Source organism: Asterias rubens, chromosome 20 (assembly GCF_902459465.1).
Source record: "Asterias rubens chromosome 20, eAstRub1.3, whole genome shotgun sequence".
NCBI classification, from domain to species: domain Eukaryota; kingdom Metazoa; phylum Echinodermata; class Asteroidea; order Forcipulatida; family Asteriidae; genus Asterias; species Asterias rubens.
The window spans coordinates 408,013-425,224 of record NC_047081.1 but is presented as its reverse complement, the minus strand read 5'-3'; the positions used below and the strand labels follow the sequence as shown (position 1 = coordinate 425,224).

Genomic DNA, 17,212 nt, shown 5'->3' with positions numbered 1-17,212 from the left:
ATGACCGGTATCGAGTCTAGTGCAAACTACGACAATGCCTTTATGGTCGTGCCGATGGAGAACCCTGGTCCACCCAATTACGAGAAGCCTAAGACATCAACTGAAGAAGATACCCCTAAAAAGGTAAGATCGAAGACAAAATCTGAGAAGTTGCTCGAATTCTGAAAAATATACTATTAACTCTGCGGCCAGTTAGCATAATAAGAAGCATGTCCTCAAAAGAATGATTAAGAACCCATAGGTTACGGCTATATTAAAGGTCACCGCAAAACCAAATACACCCTTAATATTATTTGGATCATATTTGGGTCATACTCGGACTTTGACTCGCCGGTGGGTTCTGCGTAAGTCTCGCGCATGTTCAGGGTAAGTTTGAGACAGATTCATACTGACCATGGAAAGGGTCCGGTGTCCCAGCGTAATCTGCCTCCACCCCACCCCTCGGAGATGACGTCCCCCTATTGGAAATTAATGTTGGCTGAAGGACAATGTCTCAAAAGAAGATATAAGATGTAGTTTGGACACAGTTCCCCGTATTGATGGGGGGGGGGGGGGGGGGCACAGAATCTCCTGCTACACTGGCTCCCTGTGACCCGAATTCCAGGACCATTTTGACCCTGCAGTTTTAACAGATTCACTGGAACTTAAATGGAAAGATTGTTTCTTTAAAACCCGTGGAAATAACTTGTAAATTGTTGACATTGTGTTTTTATTTTCTCCATCCAATCCACAGAAGGAGACTATCGGCTCCATTGTGACCGACTTTGGAAACGAAACAACCGCACATGGAGTGAGTAGGATTACCAATGCCAGCAACTGCCTTGTCGGTCTTTTTTGGTTGATCGTTCTGCTCGGTGCGTTTGCGCTCTTCTCTTACCAGGGGACATATCTGGTCCTTGATTACTTGGGCAATCCATACGGTACCACAATTGATGTTATCACAAAGACCAACGTAGGTTTCCCTGCCGTTACGGTGTGTAATATGAATAGGCTGAGGCGGTCTAAGCTTGTTGGTACCCGGTTTGAAGGAGTTATTGCCATCGATGGTGGAATCAGTGGAGGAGATGCCGATTATTCTTGGTTTTTTGACTGGTCTTCGCAGGCTAATTGGCTTGATGCGTATCTTTCTTCGGGTGCCGGTGGTGGTGGCGGTGGGAGGAAGAGGAGGGCCGGTGGAAGCAGCTCTATCGGAGGTGGGGGTGGAAGTTTGGGCGGTGGGGGTGGAAGTTTGGGCGGTGGGGGTGGAAGTTTGGGCGGTGGGGGTGGAAGTTTGGGCGGTGGGGGTGGAGGTTTGGGCGGTGGGGGTGGAAGTTTGGGCGGTGGGGGTGGAAGTTTGGGCGGTGGGGGTGGAAGTTTGGGCGGTGGGGGTGGAAGTTTGGGCGGTGGGGGTGGAAGTTTGGGCGGTGGGGGTGGAAGTTTGGGCGGTGGGGGTGGAAGTTTTGGCGGTGGGGGTGGAAGTTTTGGCGGTGGGGGTGGAAGTTTTGGCGGTGGTGGTGCAAGTTTCGGCGGGGGTGGATTCGGCACTCCCGGTGGTAGTTTCTCCTTCATCGATGAATGGTTCACCGGTTTCGGCAGCACAGACTTCCAAAACTTCGAGTACGTTGACTACTACGATTTCGGTGACGTCACGGGCGAGAGTGACTGGAATGGCTTCCTAGAGAACTCCAAATCAGAGGATTACAGTGACATCATCAACGTTGCCAACCCAACCAGAGAAGAGCTGGACGTGTTGGGGCATCAGGCTGAGGACTTAATTCTGCAGTGTACATTTGACAAGCGTCCTTGCAACTATACGTAAGTTTGAAGTGTTTTGTAGGGGAAATGTGTTGTATTGACAGGCAGCTTGTAGGCAACAAACTCAAAGGTACGCAGCGGGACGGACGGGAGCGTGCATTCCAGTTAGAACCAACGGGGCAATAGCGCCCAGATGCCCCGGGTGTTTAGAGGGAGCTGGAACCTCATCGCAGACGACAAATTAAGCACTGACATTGGGGGTCATGACAATATCTGTCATAATAAGAGACTTTCCAACGCTAGGTGGCAGCAGACATACCGGGTAAATTTCCATCGTTTACGTAGTTCTGAACATGCGCATAATTCTAAGAACAATGGATTTACCTGATAAGTCTGCTGCCCTCTATCGTCCCAGAAAGTCTCCCATTGGTTTAACTGGTGCGTCCGGCCGGAAGAAAGTCGTGATAAGGTTGCCCTGGGGGTTTACCCGATAGTTTAGTGCCTAGTCTATAAAAAAAAACGACAAGTTGTTGTTTTTTTCTTATGCAGTGATTTCCACAAGTTTCAAAACAGTCAGTTCGGAAACTGTTTCACGTACAACCACGGCCGAAATGAGACGGCAAGGGAAACAAGCAAGTCAGGCTCGCAGTATGGTAAGTAAATTATACATGTTTACTGTTTTGCCCGGGCTCTCAGTATATTATCCCATACCACTCGTCCAACGTTCTGGTGCACTGGGGATCTTCACACATTAGACATGTGGCTTACATCCCTTCGCTGTAGTTAGATCGGGACACCTGAGAGACCGTCGTGGCCGTCACAAAACTAACTTACTTGACATTCTACGGAAAGACCTCAATGCTCGTCAGCTGTCCCTCAAAAACCCACAGTGACATCCTACGGCTTCGGGGCGTGGCAAGTGATCGTTTGTCCTGGAGAACTCTGTATTAGTTTAGATTAGTAGAGTAGGATATTTAACACCTACCTGAGCGGAATGTTTTCAACAGAAATGGTATTTTTACTTGTTTATAATGCACTTGTTCACCATTTTAATGTAATGGCACAAGAAGTAGAGTGCCTTGACCGGAACCAGAATTTCGAACTCACACTATCATGAACCCGGTGCACTTTGGACCGCTTAGTCAGTCAGGGCCGGTCTATCGAAGTCAAGTTTTTGTTCCAAAATGCCTGAAGTCGGTCCGTTCAATATTTAAAAAAAAACTGTTCAATGTTCCTTCACAGGTCTGCATCTTACATTGTTCATCGAACAGCCGGAATACGTCGGACTTTTCTCCCCGGAGTCCGGGGTCCGGATCTCTGTTGACGATTGGCAGACGACTCCCAATCCTGAAGATACGGGTCTCACTGCCTCCACTGGTCAGGCGACCTCAATTGCTATCAGAAAGGTATTGTTTATGGTATGGGTGAAGGTGGGGTGCCAAACATTCCATGGGCACCCTCTGTTGACTTGAAAGTTATCATTTTTTTTTTTTTTCATTTTTTTTTTGGGGGGGGGGTCCTTTTTTAAGATGATACGAATTGGAGATAAAGATGTTAGTTTGTTTTACCCTTTCAGTCTACAAAATATATAAACGTACACTGAAAGGGTAAAACAAACTTTCCCGAGTTCTGATCACAGGCATTTACTCGAGTGAGATTCGAACCCACGACCTTTGTCCCTTTGTTTTACCTACAGACTTTCATTGATCGTCTTGGCGGGAAGTACAGTAATTGCACCGACGGTAGCGATACTCTTTTCGAGTCAGACTTCTTCACGTATTCACCACTGGCTTGTAAGAAGCAATGTATGCAGAGGAATCTTAGGGAGTCATGCGGCTGCGTCTCAGATCTGCTACTCGAAGGTGAAAAGTGCAGCTTTCTTAACAGCACACAACGTAAGTTCATTGAAAATTATAATCAATCAGGGTTTAGTTATTAACTTATTCATATTTATATAGAGAGAGAGAGAGAGAGAGAGAGAGAGAGAGAGATAGAGAGAGAGAGGGCGGACAAGTAAGAATATCGATCATTGAAGATAATGTAGGTTATACATAACTTGGCGTGTAGCGGCCGGGCGAATAAGAGCACCTGACTCAAGCTCTGGTGTTTCTGATACACAGGGTGCCGGTGTTCAAGTCCCGATCTTGACACTCTTGTGTCCTTAATTGCTAACACTATTGCTTCGTCCTCCGGATGGGACGTAAAGCCGTAGGTCCCGTGGGTAGTGTATCGCACGTAAAACGAACCTAGTACATTACTGTACAGAAAATTGGGCGTGATGTCAGCAAAGTTCCATCATGTTCCCATCAGTGTTAGAGCAATTTGCGGTTGAAATTGTGTTCATGTGAAGTGTATGTTTTGATCGTTTTGATTTGCAGAGAGATGTAGACAGCTCGTGGAGACACTTTATGAAGATGACAAGCTTGACTGTTACTGCCCAGTAGCCTGCGAGTAAGTACACGTAACTTGTTGCCAAGAAAATGGGCCTAAAAAGAGGGGAAATTCCACCTTTTTTTGTTAACGCCAACACGTCTATAAAAGTTTGCATTAAAACAAGAACGGCGCGCGTTGATAATGCTACTCTACATCTCCTAAACCCCTTTTGGCCGCCATCTTTTGGCACTATGTCCCTGGTATAAAACAAGTGCAAATAAATGCAAGTTAAATGAAAATGAATACAAAATCTTTAAATGATTGTACATTGAACATTGTTCGTTTTCTTTGTAGGGAAACTGGTTTCCAGGTTAGCTCGTCCGTGGCTGTGTGGCCGTCTGAACGCTATGAGGTGGGTTTCATATTGCAAGACGTAGTAGAAAACAATGATTATGCAAGGGTAGTTACCTGAAGTATACGTGTAATTTCAAAGTCCTACTAGACGTTATAATCAATGGCAGTCCTGGCACCCTTATAAGTTTTAACTATAAGTTCAGACTAACCTTTTTGGGTATTTGAAAGTGGAGAGTCATGCTCGCCGTTGGTGGCGCCATTCGGATGGCTCACTGCAATGGCGCTGACACGCACATGAAATGTCAGAAAGTCAGGGAAGAATTTGAGTTTGAATAAATGTTATTATTCTCTCCTTTCGAGCCACGGCTTTGACCGCTTCAGAAGTGGCTAAGGCTGCGTCGTATTAGCCATTAGCCGTTACCGTTTAATTTTGATGCGGTATGATTTAATCTTTCAGGAGCATTTGTACAGTCGTGTAGCTGAGAAGAACGAAGTGGCGGCAAGAATTCTGCAAGATGTGGAGACCACGAGGTGAGACAAAAATCTGAGTACTTTTCCACCACATGAGGGCGCTCTATGTCCCTAAGTTATAAACCACGTCGCCAAACAAAATTAGTTCCCTGTTTCTTATTTCCATACCCGACTGGCATTTTTAAGGAGATTTTTACTTTATTTTAATGAATTACTTTAAACAAATTCTCGTGAGGAATGAAGGTGTACATTTCACACAAAAACATCCATCATGTCTTCGGCAGATTCTTTTTAAAATCTGTGGGTTTTTAAAACAATTCAAAAAGTGAAAATATAAACAAATAAAAAGTGATGATCAACCCCGCAAGCTATATTTTTGCCTTTTCTTGGCAGGGCGCCAATTCACCCATTAAACTGTTATTGTATTCAACGTAGGAGTCAGGCCTCGTCTTGGAGTAGGCTTTGCCAAACTACAGTTAGACTTGTTTCAATAATACAGTATGATTAGGCTAAGCCTACCTTTGGCGCAAGCCCAACTGTTTCTTAAGTAAGAAACTTTAGTTGGATACAAGTAACTTTGTTATAAAGACTACTAAATTTGTCCTTGATCGCAGGAAGAACATGGCCCGTTTGCACATTTACTTTGAGGAGTTGAATTACCAATCGGTGACTGAGGTACCATCATGGACGGTAAGTTCATATCCAAGATAATATGTTGAATACCTTTCAAGCAATCTCAATTAACTCTCATATTGTTGGTATTATATAGCAGAAAAGTTACCACACTATGTGGTGATGCATAGTCTGTTGAATACCCGTCAAGAAATCTCTCATAATTATTGTTGGCAACATTTAGCAGAAAAGTTGCCATCCCTCCCAACCACATCGGTAAATGGTCAGACAGTTGACTGTGTACTTTGTATATGCATTCACGCCATGATATTATATGCAGGCTAGCAAAGTGCATCTATCATTCAAAACCACAGTGGACGATATTAATTGGTCAAAGAGTAGGAGAGTTAATATTCATGTTCCATTGTTTGTCACAAGTGAATCCTATCTTTGAAAAATATTGATTGTGGGGCTACGTTTGAAGTATGAGACTACTCATTATTTTGAACATAGCACCATGTAATGGTTAACAAGGTGCCATGGGGCAACATGCAGCCAATCAAACAAGGAGCACAGGGTGAACCCCTTCTCTTTTCAATAAGTGCACTGGGTTCTTTTACGCGTTGTACACAACGCACGAGTCCAACGTCTTTACGTCCCATCTGAAGGACAAAGCAGTCATGGTTATTAAAGTGTCTTGCTTATTAAGGACACAAGTGTCACGACCGGGACTCAATTACACACACAATCTGCTGATTAGAAACACCAGAGCTTGAGTCCGGTGCCCTTATCCGCTGGCCACAACACGGCAATGGTAATGTTATGACCAACATGAATGATATTCTTACTTACAGTTTGAGAGCATCCTTGGTTCTGTTGGTGGCCTGATGGGACTCTACGTTGGAATCTCATCCATTACACTCTTTGAGATCATCCTATTCGTCCTAACGATCTTCAAACATTGCTTGAAGACTGTAATGTGCTTGAACAAGGTTCACCCGGACCAGAAGTAATAAAGCGTCAGGAAATACTATCGACATAGTGTAAGGTAGTGCAGAGAAAATTACTTCATTTAAAGTCTGACACACAAAGCTTAAAAGCTGATGGCACATGGTTTGGTACAAAGGTTGGGGTAGTACGGATCCTGTATCAACCTATATTGGTTGATTCTGGAGGATTGAGGCAGTAGGGATCCTATATAAACTTATATTGGTTGATGATATAGAATTGAAATGTATTTTATAAGACTCAAAGTCAAATTTGAACACCATATTAAAGAGTGAGCACTTATTTATACAATTAAAAACACAAATCTTCCAGCTTTTTCCAGTCATGAGTTTACTGCCCGACACTAAAACTACTGGACTCAGGTCGGTGGGCCAGTCTAATATTCTAGCCATGGAATGGCTGAGGAAAACACAGCAAGACAGTTTGGCATTTCATAATATTGATGCAAAAAAATCATTCTTTATTTTGAACAATATCAGACAGATCCTATGCACAAAGAGTGACGAATTTCGAGTATGTAATTTCACAAGATGTATAATATATTTCCAGAAAGCTGCATGACCCTATGCCACATTTTTATTGATATGTTCATAATTAGTGCTGTGAGTTTGTTTTTTTTTAAATAATTTTGACAGAACGTTCACAATTAAGATAAAACTTTAAAAAAAGTGTAAATATTGAATCCATCCGAAGAACTTGAGACTGTTTCTCTTTATCAAGACTTGAAAAATATTTCAGTTTACAGGAAACTTTTAAGAGACAAATCGTCAGCTCAGTTCTGTAAGGTCACTTATTGCATTTTCGAACACATTCTTGTCAAAAAGTTGGAAGTGTAAAATGTTTGACAAAAACATCAAAACCCACAAGTAAATGTTTTTCGTAGAAACTGAATGTTTCTTTTTGCCTACAATTATTTTGGAGACCACTCTTGATCATTAAACTCCATTTACAAGGAGCTCCAAAATATGCCAAAGAAAGAAGTTATTAAGACAATCGTTCAAAATGCATTGAATTAAAACTGACCTTATTGCCTGAACCAATGAAATGTAGTGACGGGTGTATGGCATGTGGATTTTTATTGCAGTTTTTTTATTCTGTACAAAAAGAGTGAAGATTGTTTATGAAACATCACAATAAAGACTTGAAGTTTGCAAATTTCAAGACAATCTCTACTCGGCCAAAGGTCTAGCAGCTCAGGATGGTCGGAGGTCCAGAAATATTCTTAAAGATTGCATAGTAATTTCCTCGTATATATTCATTCTGTCCTGAGCTTTTAGGAAGAGCACAGACCTTATAAAAATTCACATGACGTCATTTCAGTAGGGCGCCCTCACCTAGAGGTCAAAAGGAGGTTGTTCATTTGCCAATCCTGTGCGCCGCGTGTATAAATATGTGCGTTTCGATTGTTTTGTCACAGTTTTTCCAGTAAGATGGCTGCTGGATGATGTCAATGCATAAGGTCTATTGGACTTGAAATTTAGGAGTAAGTGTGTTTGTAAAAAGAACAGCAGATTGTTAGAAGTTAAGAGATTAAAGAGGGGCTCTAATTTTTACTTTGAAAGTGTTATCCTTGTTTAGAACATCTTGGCTTGTATGTGAAAAGAACAAGTCTTTGTTAAAGGCATAGACACACATCCATTTAAAAAGGTTATCTGTTCATTAGTGAGTGGGGACACAAGGTGGCAGCAGACAGGTAAATCCATTGTTCTTGGTAATGTGAGCTCAGAACAACGTAAACAATGGACATTTATCTGGTAAATCTGCTGCCACCTAGAGTTCTAAAGTCTCCAAATGCAGTGCCTTTTTTTCCAGGTCCAGTGAACCATGACTCCATGAAACAGTTTACATAATTTTAAAACGGTTTTATTTCTCAACACAACATTGCACATCAAAACTTGCGAACGATTTCATTAATGACGATTTCTTCATTGCACAGGAAGTTTCACTTCTGTTGTATAAACACATTTGGAAAGTGACACAAATTACAATTGCATTAATCAACTATAATCACACTTTCAAAATTTAACAACAGACTTTCAGAAGTTTACTACCACTGTACTGTGTTAGCAGCGTATACTCAGTACTGTCCCCGAGTCCTGTGAACAAATATCACAGGTATGTAATACTCACACCATGAACTATCACTTCCTCTGTCCATGAACATCATTCCTGAAACATCCTTGAACTCTGTGGACTTTTAAAAGTTTGTTTCCCTCAAACGCCTAATCATAGTTTATTCTGTTAACTGTGACACCTTCTCGAGCCACATTTCGTTCAATCATTGCCAGTGACTGATCTATTTTGCTTCCTATGATGGGCGCCAGTATAGCAATATCATAGATTGATGTCTCATTGCCTCCACCTGAAACTGTCATGTGACACCCCATCCAAAAGGTGAAACTGCTAGGAACTTGGCAGGTCTTCCCAATCACAAGGCCCATATCTGATGTTTTTTACAAGCCTCAAAAGTTAAGACAACAGAAGTTCAGACCAGCTTATCTAAAAGCCTCTTTCATCAGAGATTTATGGTCGTTAAAAACATTTTCAATCCCGATGTTCGTGAGCCATCACACCAACCTGATCATAGAATTCTCCAGTCCTCCAAACTTGTCGAGCGTAAACAAGAAACATCCTGACACGGTCCATGACGAAACTGCCAAGATGTTGCTTCAAGAACCACCCGGCTACAGCGGCAAGGAATAGCCAAGAGAACCAAAGAGCATAGTCGGTTTCCTCAGTTGGTATGCTGGGCAGTGGACCAATGGCGTCTGCCTCATTTACAGTGATGGAGGAGTTGGGCTCAAGACCTGTTGGAAAATCAGAATAAAATTAATATGAGATTTTTATTTTATATTTTATTTGAGAGACCGCCTAACATCACAAGGCCGGCCGACCACTTTAAGGTGAGGGCTACAATAACTGATTTGGGCTGTCACCCCCAAATCTACTCCCATCAGGGGCCTGTTGCCACCTACTCATGGGGGCTGAAACAGGGTTACATCCTATCATGGGGCTGAAACAGGGCAAGACCTACACTGTCAGTAAGTATATAGGCCATGTAGGCACTACGGTTATCGTCCACTACTACATGTAGAAGCCTGGCTGGTAGAGCAGAGTGTACTGACTTTCCAATTTACCAATGGTACACTGGTTATTGAAAAAGCCTCAAAGCATTAGATCACTTTACATTGATATGACTCCAACCAAGGATTCTCAACAAGATTTTTCAAAGCTAAGGGATCTCCTAAATGGGAATGTGAACTTTTTATTCCAAATATCAAGTAATAAACCGAATCGAATACAATTCAGAATTTGGCTTTCAAATTATATTTGAACCAGATAAATTTGTGTACAAGGCCCCCCCCCCCCTCGACCTTACATTTCCTAGAAAATTGACGGGGCTACCTTCTGGCAAATCAAGTCTAAGTAAATAAAACACCAGGCCCTTTTTTCACCAGATTCATTTCCTGTTATGTGGAATAAAGCTTCCAGTCTTTTGTAAACCAGTCAACAACTCAAAATGTAACTTTCCACCACCACTTCTTCCCAGCAATAACTTTTGTGGCTTTAAGCACACAAAACTTACACGCAAAGTTGTGTTTTAAAAGTTTTAAGGGATTAAGATAATCTGATAAAACTGAGGCTAAGTGGAATTGAAACAATCACATTGGATAAATATATAACATTTCAGTATCACCAGATGTTCTGTGTTTGATGATACACATTATTGCTATCATTATTTGTAGAACCAGTGTATTGACCTTGTGATTAGTAGGGTCGGTTGGTGATGAGATTGCGACTTTGATGAACTCTGTACACAGTCAGATTATGTAAATTAGATAGATAGGAAGATGTACCATGTCATGTCCTTTGAAAATAACAGGCCTGATTACGTCACTGAGGCAACAACTCCATACCCTCTGGTCATTGCCTTAGTGCCCTAGCCCTCGTGAAATGTTCCAGTAGAAATTTACAATTTACTCATAGGAAAAATGCCTTGGTGATCTTCCCCTTTCATAATACGAAGCATACAGACCTGAAATACATGTAATGTAGGAAGAATTAACAAAGCAATTGCAGCCATTTACAAGTAGATGTTAATTTTGCATCAGGGATAAAGAATTTAGTATGTCTTTACCGTTACACCAATGTCCTGTATACTAAGTACAGTACGTTACCAAAAATCACTCGGCTGGAATTCAAACCCACAACCTTTGCAATTGCTAGAGCAGGTGCCCTAACACTAAACCACTGAGCTAGTCCGGTGACTAGAGGCAGTTTGAATCCTGTGTTAGCAGCGGGTCAATATTTAAATGGATGCTTTCTTCAACTCTCAACTAGCCTGTCAGTGTTGGACCAGTTCGAGTGAATTCTGACTGGTCCTTGCATGTAGGTGTTTTACTGACATTTGACCAGCGGACTACTTATGAACGATGAGATAGTTTTATGACCAAATCTAAGCAAACGCACCTGTGAAATTCCTAATGAAGTCAGTGAAGACGCTGAATGTCCTCTCGCTGTAATTAAACCTCATGACTGGTTTATTGTTGTGGAACAGGAGGATGTTTGGAACAGCGACGATACTGTAGCGTGTGTTCAGACTGAAAGAAAATCAGCATCAAATATAACTTGTGCAAATGCATACAACCCCCTATGGACCTTTATCACGCCGCCTCCATCTTCCTCATATCGAATAACAATAGTGAATGCTAATATATCATTTTGCAAATAGGAACCAGACTATTTTGTTCTTCCAGCCTCGGTTTGGCAACAAGATGGCTGCACCGTGATAAAAGTCTATACCCATCTCCCCCCAAAAAGGGTAATTGAATTGCTAGTTTACAGTGTTTTGTAATTATCAACATCAACCCTCCTATGGTTTGACCAATCAATATCATCAACAGGGCTCTTTGTGGGTTGATTATCTACAAGACAAGAACTTTAACGAAAACAATGTTGATGCAGTTTAAGACTAGAGAAGATTTGTCTCAGTATAATGGATGATTCAAGGAATATAGAATTGGGGATAATACGCCAGAAAACTTTTTTTCTTTTAATTTATGATATTTGAACTGAGCTTACCTGTTATGCTGAAATGCGTCAATAGCCAGAACCTCAAGATCTGGAAAAGCCCGTCCGATGGCGTTAAATGGTGGCGCAGCAGCAGTTGAAAACTTACACCAGGGTGCAAAAAACATCACAAAGGCACAGTACCCACTCAGCATAGTGGTCGAATTGCTGCCTTTATCAGTCTTGAAGCTCACAGCTTCAGTAAGCTCTGTACTGTTAACAATCCGTACTTCAGCCGTTCTGTTCCCAAACAATCTCCTAAGACAAGGGTATCTAATCTTACGGGGCGTGTATAATGCTTCATCCTCGACGTAAGTGACATCCGGATGCGGGTATTTTAGACTTGCGTTCACCGTTATGTTCAGGTCGTTTAAGAATCTGTGGAAGGTGACTGGTCTCATGTAGGATGCTGCGATGTGGATGAAGGTGATTGGTAGTGAGACGTTTGCCTCTTTTGTACTTCCCAGTGAGGCATTGTTTGTAATTGTCTCTATCGGAGTCTGGGTTAAAGGGATTTCTTGCGTTTCGAGTTCTGTTTCTTTTGAAAGATCATTTGAGCTCTCCTCATCAGCATTTCTTACTTCTGAAACTGTAGACAAGAAATACATGTTATTGCATCGATCAAGAATAAACAATAAGGCTGTTATTGTTGTTGTACCCTGGATCTACCTCCATGCCTGGATAAAGGCCTTACCTGAGCGTGACGCCAGGGAGTAGCCACAGCTACTGCAGTTTACACGTATCAGGGATTCACATTGTTACAATGGCATGGGATAACTTTCCGTATGGCACCACCACTTTTTCACTCATTTTACAACAAAAGGGATATCTCATTGAGGTAAATTAGATACTATATTATTTCATATCGAATGAAAAAGTGGTGGCGCCATACGGAAACCTTTCCATGGCATGGACCTAGGCTTTACTCCCTAGACCCAGAACTTGAACTTACTTGAACCCACCGACGCCATCACACAACTGGGGAGGAGACGGTGGTTCTGGTTACTGGGGCAGACAGCTTAGATAAGCTTATGTAGAGCCCCCCGACGTTCTTTAGGAATTTATCCACATGCCCCTTGAAAATGTTCACACTTGAAGCTTCAATTGCCTTTCGAGGGAGAATGTTCCAGTAGTTGACAACTCTCTGACTAAACCAGAACTTCCTGAGGTTAAGGTTGGATCTTGATTTGTACAGTTTGAGTTGGTGACCCCTGTGCTGCACGGTTGACAAATCAAAGAAGTGTTCAGGGTTCAAGCCCTCAATCAAGGCCCCGGAGTATCTTAAAGGTCTCGATAAGATCTCATCGCAGCCTCCTGCAGTCCAGGGTGGTCAATTTCACTTCCCTGAGTCTGTCAACGTAGTCTAGGTGAGATAGACCTCCAGTCATTCGCAATGCTCTCTTTTGAACTCTTTCTATTAGGTCAATGTCCCTTTGAAGATGAGGCCTCCACGCCTGTACACAGTAATCTAGGTGTGGTCTAACCAGTTCTTTGTACAGTCTGATGATTGTTGTTTTGTCTTTGTTCGTAATGGTTCTGTTGATTATCAGATTAGCCCCAGGGCTCTGTATGCGCTTTTGACTGCCTTCGCACAGTGGGTACTTGCATTTAGTGACTGATGGATGATTACCCCAAACTATTTATGTTTTTGTTGTATGTAGAAGGAAAAAATGCAACTGTATTATTTTTATTCTTCAAATGAGTACAGAACATCAGTTAACTGTAAAATAAATAGGTGTACGACGAACCTCTACTCAATTTTTTTAAAAAGCTGTCGCTATGACACTGGCTATGACCTCCATTAAATTGCTTTGACCATGGAGGAAGAACTTCCTCCTTGCTTTGACCAGTCACCAATTTGGCCATGAGTCGAAAACCGAAAGACAGACGACACTCGCTCAACGGGACCGCTCTCAACATTATTATTAATTAATAAAATGAAATAACAATTATCTAAAAATTACTGAAATAAGATATTCCTGTTTGTAAAAATTAGTGAACAAGTATTGCCAGGATATGGACAGTTTTCGTAGAGATGACTTACCAAGATTCAGGTCCACGCAAAGTACACAAGATGACAAAGAAATAAGAAGTAATGCAGCGACTGCGAGACGAAAATGTTTCATGGTGGCCGCCATCTTCTTTTAAACTTTGACCTCAAAATAACCTTTTCAATTTGCATAACAGCCCAGCTAGCTACGATTAGATGAGAGCTTATTAATTAAAATACCACAGAAGTTACGACTATCTGCGGTTGAAAAACAAGTCCAATGTTTTCTTTACTGATAGTGACAATTTCTTCCATAAACTTGCAAAATCAGCCCCAGGTAAAATACCCCAAGCAGAAGAAATAAATAAAAACACGCCCATTACATTCCATGTGACAGCCCATAAGAACGTCAGCTATAACCACCTGATTTGCAGCTAGCCAATCAGATTGCGCAGCAGTAAGTGGCGTGGCTCTTACAGGGAATGAACTTGCACTCTCTGGAATAGAGTGCAATAAACAATTCATGACCATGAAACAAAGCACTCAACTCTGAACATTTTATTGAACAGGAAGAAACTATAAATCAATAGTAAACTTCCAGGTACAACAATGTGTACATTTATTTTATGGGAGTGTTGGCTCTGAAAAGAGCCGGGCCCCTCATATACACTATTTTGTACCACGCCAGTTCACTATTTATTAATTTTAAAGTTTCTTCCAATTAATGCACACCATTGCAAAACTATACTAAAATATACTAAAACAATACTTCATTTATTAAAGTTCAAACAGCATCGAAACAGTGCGAACCAGATGCAGTATGGAGTAAGATGTAATACTCATTTAATTGGGTAGAGAAAAATAAGGCAAAACAAAAAATTACCAGTTGATCGTCAAGATTTTTCAAAAAAGAGGCGGGACCTCATCCCTCCTCTTTTTTGTTTGCTTATTACTTTCTTTCTTTTTCCAAGATGGCCGCTTAGTATTTCAAATCAAACAGGCCACCAGTTTTTCAGTCATACCTATTTATGAGGACCTGTGTTAACACTAACAGGGTCGGATTACACTAACAAGATTTGCTGGTGGTAGGCATTCACTAATATTGTTTTATGAAACAGACGGTTACACGTGTTCGAGAGCATCACGTTAGATTCGGGAAAAGCTCCTAGGCCAGCCCCGGGCGGGGACGATCAACTGGTATTTTTTTTATTTGGCAAGTTGACAAGTTAAAAAGCTCTGTGGTTAAATTATACCAATTGTGTGATGTTGTTGTTCTCTCGATCGAGTCATAACAAACATTATTTACTTTTGGTTAACTTCCCAATGCGTGAAATAAGGTCGCACTTTATTTCGAGCACTAAAATAAACTTTAATGCATCCGGCATTTCTCAAGTAGGGAGTAGGTTCACTAAATGTAACAGCATACTACAGACAGTTGTACGCAGATGAAAGGCTTTCCCAGTCAAAACGCACATGGGTCGTCCGTTGTGACATTATCATGCCAGTATTGCCTTGGACAGTACACACGCACCGACTGCATGTAAATTCGTTTTTTTCTTCTGTCTATTGAATGAACGACAGCGAATTTCACAATTTAAACCAAAATATTATACACTCGCCATCAGGGGAAGACTGGTGTTCTCTTCAACCTCGGTGGCAGAATAATTTGAAGCTAAACTCGGGGAGTTTGGTCGTCGACAACTGTAGTTCTTCTATTGAGTGAAGGATATTGTTGATACTCAACCGAAAATGACGACAATTGCAAGGGAAGATGCTCTTTTCTTTGAGAACTATGAGGTGCTACTAAGTACTAACCGAACACCATGCGACCCACACGCCCCCTTCGAGTTTGAGAAGCACTTTGAACCAGCTGAGAAGATATGGTGGTTCCAGAATAACTGGTCCAAGTCGATAGTGTACAGTGCTCTATATGCAGCCCTTATCTTCGCTGGGCGGTTGTACATGGAGAAACGGCCCCGGTTTGATCTGCGATTGGGCCTGGCGATGTGGTCGTTTAGCCTGGCGGTGTTTAGCTGGATGGGAGCCATTCGAGTATGGGCTGATACTATCGTCTTCGTAAGTACCTACGGATGGAAGGCATCTGCTTGCGACCCCATCTTCTATAAAGGCGTGGCCGGCTTCTGGTCGTGGCTATTTGTCTTAAGCAAGGTTCCGGAGCTGGGCGACACCATCTTCATCGTGCTACGCAAACAGAAACTGATTTTCCTCCATTGGTATCATCACATAACTGTCCTCATCTACTGTTGGTACACTTACCCCCTGATTGTTGCCCCATCTCGCTACTTCGTCCTGATGAACTTCTCCGTTCACGCCCTGATGTACACTTACTACGCCCTCAAGGCCTCCAAGCTGGTCAGCATCCCTAGCTGGATCAACATCGTGCTCACCTCCTTGCAGATCACTCAGATGTTCGTGGGATGTGCCATCAATTGCTACGCTTACTCCGTAAGAAGCAGTGGTGGATTCTGCTCCACCACAGACGAGAACCTCCGAGCATCCTTCTTGATGTACCTAAGTTACTTCACTTTGTTCGTCCATTTCTTCTACGAAACCTACATGACAAAGAGAAGATTGGCTCAAGAGGCACAGATCAAGAAAGCCTGTCATGACACCAATGAGAACGTTATGGATAAAACAAAGAAAACTCTTTAATAATGAACACAGTATAAATTGTCAAACTTGACATAATTCCACTTTAAGTCCAATTTATTATAAAACAGGAAGTCCAACCTTTCATTGTCTTAATGAAGTCATCAACACATAAATATTATTGAAACTTCACAAAAAGGTGAGTGGCAAGTATGTATATATATATTTATATTTAAAAAGAATGAAAACTATTTCACAAGACAAGAGTCCAATCAGTGGAGAGAATTTAGTAGAATGGTAACACAATATAAAGTTCAACTGATTGGTTTAACCCATATACACCGATGTGTGTTAGCACTGTAAACAAAGCTCTGTGAAAAAAATCACAGGCATATTACTCGGGTGGGATTCAAACCCACGACCTTTTCCATTCTAGAGCAGTGTCTTACCAACTAGACCACCGAGATTACTGACAACTATTGCTGATGTTCATCGCAAACGATTTATCCAATACGCGACCAAAACAAAAAATCATTTATAAAAGGCGGGCAAAAGAAACGCTGATCTTACCCGTCACAATACAACGATTTAGCTTGAATAGGGGCTTTTGAAATTCGACCTTAAGCCACTCAAGTGCCCGTAAATCCACCAAACAACATCGTAGCGCAACACAAGATGTGTCAAAATGTGCAGAAATTAACGGTGACTCGAAATGAATAATTATTTTTTGGCATACTATTTCAGGTTCCGATATATCTGACCATTTGTAAGTGTTTAGATACTTTATTGGCGCAGTTTATTTCATAGTATGCAAGATATTTAATGCGACATTAGTGTAATGTTCATCAACTGATAGTGTAGTGTAGTGTAGTTTTTCAATCACATTAAAAGGAGCTTTATATTTCCTTGCATTGTAAACATGTTGCAGAAATAATTTGTTAAAAGGGATGTATTTTAACAAGGTGCCTAAGACAAAAAAAAATGTGTTTA

General features: G+C 41.6%; 3 protein-coding genes across 3 annotated transcripts; 2 read left to right on the top strand and 1 right to left on the bottom strand.

Moving 5' to 3' along the window:
- Positions 1-8,287, top strand: LOC117303933. Its single transcript, XM_033788398.1, has 10 exons — positions 1-123; positions 734-1,794; positions 2,284-2,387; positions 2,977-3,140; positions 3,431-3,629; positions 4,113-4,185; positions 4,462-4,519; positions 4,919-4,992; positions 5,547-5,622; positions 6,399-8,287. Exons 1-10 carry the CDS (start codon positions 1-3, stop codon positions 6,555-6,557), a joined length of 2,091 nt encoding a protein of 696 aa, XP_033644289.1. The 3' UTR covers positions 6,558-8,287.
- A 112-nt stretch (positions 8,288-8,399) lies between these two features.
- On the bottom strand, positions 8,400-13,927 carry LOC117303647. The gene is made up of 4 exons (XM_033787881.1): positions 13,667-13,927; positions 11,635-12,211; positions 11,023-11,153; positions 8,400-9,359 (listed from the first exon to the last, which is right to left on the bottom strand). The coding sequence occupies exons 1-4, from the start codon at positions 13,758-13,760 to the stop codon at positions 9,097-9,099; spliced, it is 1,065 nt and encodes a 354-aa protein (XP_033643772.1). The 5' UTR covers positions 13,761-13,927; the 3' UTR covers positions 8,400-9,096.
- Positions 13,928-14,813: 886 nt separating this feature from the next.
- Positions 14,814-16,623, top strand: LOC117303646 (elongation of very long chain fatty acids protein 6-like). The gene has a single exon (XM_033787880.1). The coding sequence runs from the start codon at positions 15,362-15,364 to the stop codon at positions 16,283-16,285; it is 924 nt and encodes a 307-aa protein (XP_033643771.1). The 5' UTR covers positions 14,814-15,361; the 3' UTR covers positions 16,286-16,623.
- The last annotated feature ends 589 nt before the right edge of the window (positions 16,624-17,212 follow it).